Source organism: Erigeron canadensis, chromosome 8, assembly GCF_010389155.1.
Source record: "Erigeron canadensis isolate Cc75 chromosome 8, C_canadensis_v1, whole genome shotgun sequence".
NCBI lineage: Eukaryota > Viridiplantae > Streptophyta > Magnoliopsida > Asterales > Asteraceae > Erigeron > Erigeron canadensis.
Genome location: NC_057768.1, coordinates 11,235,098 through 11,236,936, shown reverse-complemented (window position 1 = coordinate 11,236,936; position 1,839 = coordinate 11,235,098). Strand labels below are relative to the sequence as shown.

The following is a 1,839-nucleotide window of genomic DNA, read 5'->3' as shown; positions in this document are numbered from 1 at the left end:
TCTGTCATGATTTACCAATTTCAAAACCTTGATGAAACTGACACAGCAACACAAGCTGGCTCAGGAGAGGCTTCAGGCAGGCCTCAAAATAATGAGGGACCTACTAAAGTCCTCATGGTTGAAAGGGTGCCACCCATTACATAGGTGGTTCCTGACCCACAGCAGAATGAAATTGTTATCCCCGAACCTCCCAGAAGACCAAGAAATAATAACCGACGTCTTAGGAGAGGAGGAGAATTGGTCAATCCTTGTAGTGCCCAGACTAGCCATCCAGAATCCTCCCAACAGGATTCTGGAGATGTAAATTTGGGAACCTTGCAAGCAACCACTTCCGAAATTCTAGTAGGAGGAAATGGTGAAGATAATAGAGAGTTAGCCCAACTCTCAATAGAGTCCGTGTCAGCTCACCCCCTTGAACAAAGCCATATTTCTGACACATCTATTGCACAGGCTGGGATGACTGGAGCTTCACTTCTAGTTATTCCAGTCTCAACTTCTTCGGCTGGTGATATTATGAATGAGGATGGGTCCTTAATTGTTGAAAATGTTGAAAGGGAAGAAAATCTAGAACATGAGGCTCAGATTTATTTAAATAGGTTGAGTGAGAATGTTCAAGTGGATGACCAGGCAAGTGGAACCGGCTCAGAATGGGATATGGTTGATTCTCCACTTTCTGAAGGAAATGACTTTGATGTCAGTATGAGTTTTCTGGGAGAAGAGAAAGTTGATCATACTATTACTTCGGTCTCCCAGTCAATTCTAACTGAAATGCCACCACCTCCACCGGAAAATACAACATCACCTCCACCAGATTCTTCAACACATCCATCATCAGTCTCCGGTTTTGCACCACCAATCATATCACCATTTCAAACTTCTTAGGAAGACCAGGTCAACATTAATGCAACACGAAATATCACAAGGGTGATGCCAGTGTCTTCCCTGTTTGTACACCAAACCAAGATTAGGTTTAGAAGGGGATGATGGGTGTTTTTGGTTGTTTGTTGGCGATTCCCCGAAGGTAGAGTGAATCTCTCTACGCTAATTGATGTATGTGTATATCTTGTTTGAGCGTTCCAAGGATCTGATTGGTTATGTCGAGGGTGTGTTCTCTCCGAAATGGCGCCGCATCACGTCCTTTTTATATGAATGTCTTAGGCTTGGGAACTAGGCCAAGATTTAGGGTTTTCTAATGGGAGTCATCCAATTCTTTCCTTCCTCCTCTACAAGGTCCGAAACCTGTTTTTCTTCTATTGATCTTTCCTTCAGGACTTCTACCAGTACTTGTTTTCCTAAATGTCAAAATGTGAGCAAAGCTAACTTGCTCAAGGCATCTGCTTTTTTGTTCTGGTTTCTTCGAATGTGCTCTATCTCGAAATGACTGAAGCATTCTATCAATTCCCGCACCTTTTGTAGATATAGCTTTGTTGTTCCCTGCTTCGCATCGTACTCCCCTTTCACTTGACACGCCACTAACTGGGAGTCAACGTATGCATGGATATTGCGGATCTTCATGTCCCTGGCCATTTGCAACCCTGCTAGTAATGCTTCATACTCGGCCTCGTTGTTGGTTACATCGAACTCAAACCTCAGCGCATAAGTGAATTCTTTGTCCTCCAGGATAAATAACATGAGGCCCACCCCACAACCGTCTGAACTAGCGGCCCCATCAGTGTACAACTTCCAGGTGTCATGTTAGACGCTTCCTATCACCTCCAACAATACAGAATGCATCATGGAGTTTTTTTCCTTCATGGACTTCCGTAATGAAGTCAGTCAACACCTGTCCTTTAACTGCATTCCTTGCTCTAAATTCTATGTCATGTTCTCCCAACTCGA

At 43.7% G+C, this 1,839-nt stretch overlaps 1 protein-coding gene across 1 annotated transcript; it reads right to left on the bottom strand.

The window, feature by feature from the left end:
• Positions 1–1,299: 1,299 nt before the first annotated feature.
• LOC122610256 lies at positions 1,300–1,632 on the bottom strand. Its single transcript, XM_043783250.1, has one exon. It carries the CDS (start codon positions 1,630–1,632, stop codon positions 1,300–1,302), a length of 333 nt encoding a protein of 110 aa, XP_043639185.1.
• Positions 1,633–1,839: the final 207 nt, after the last annotated feature.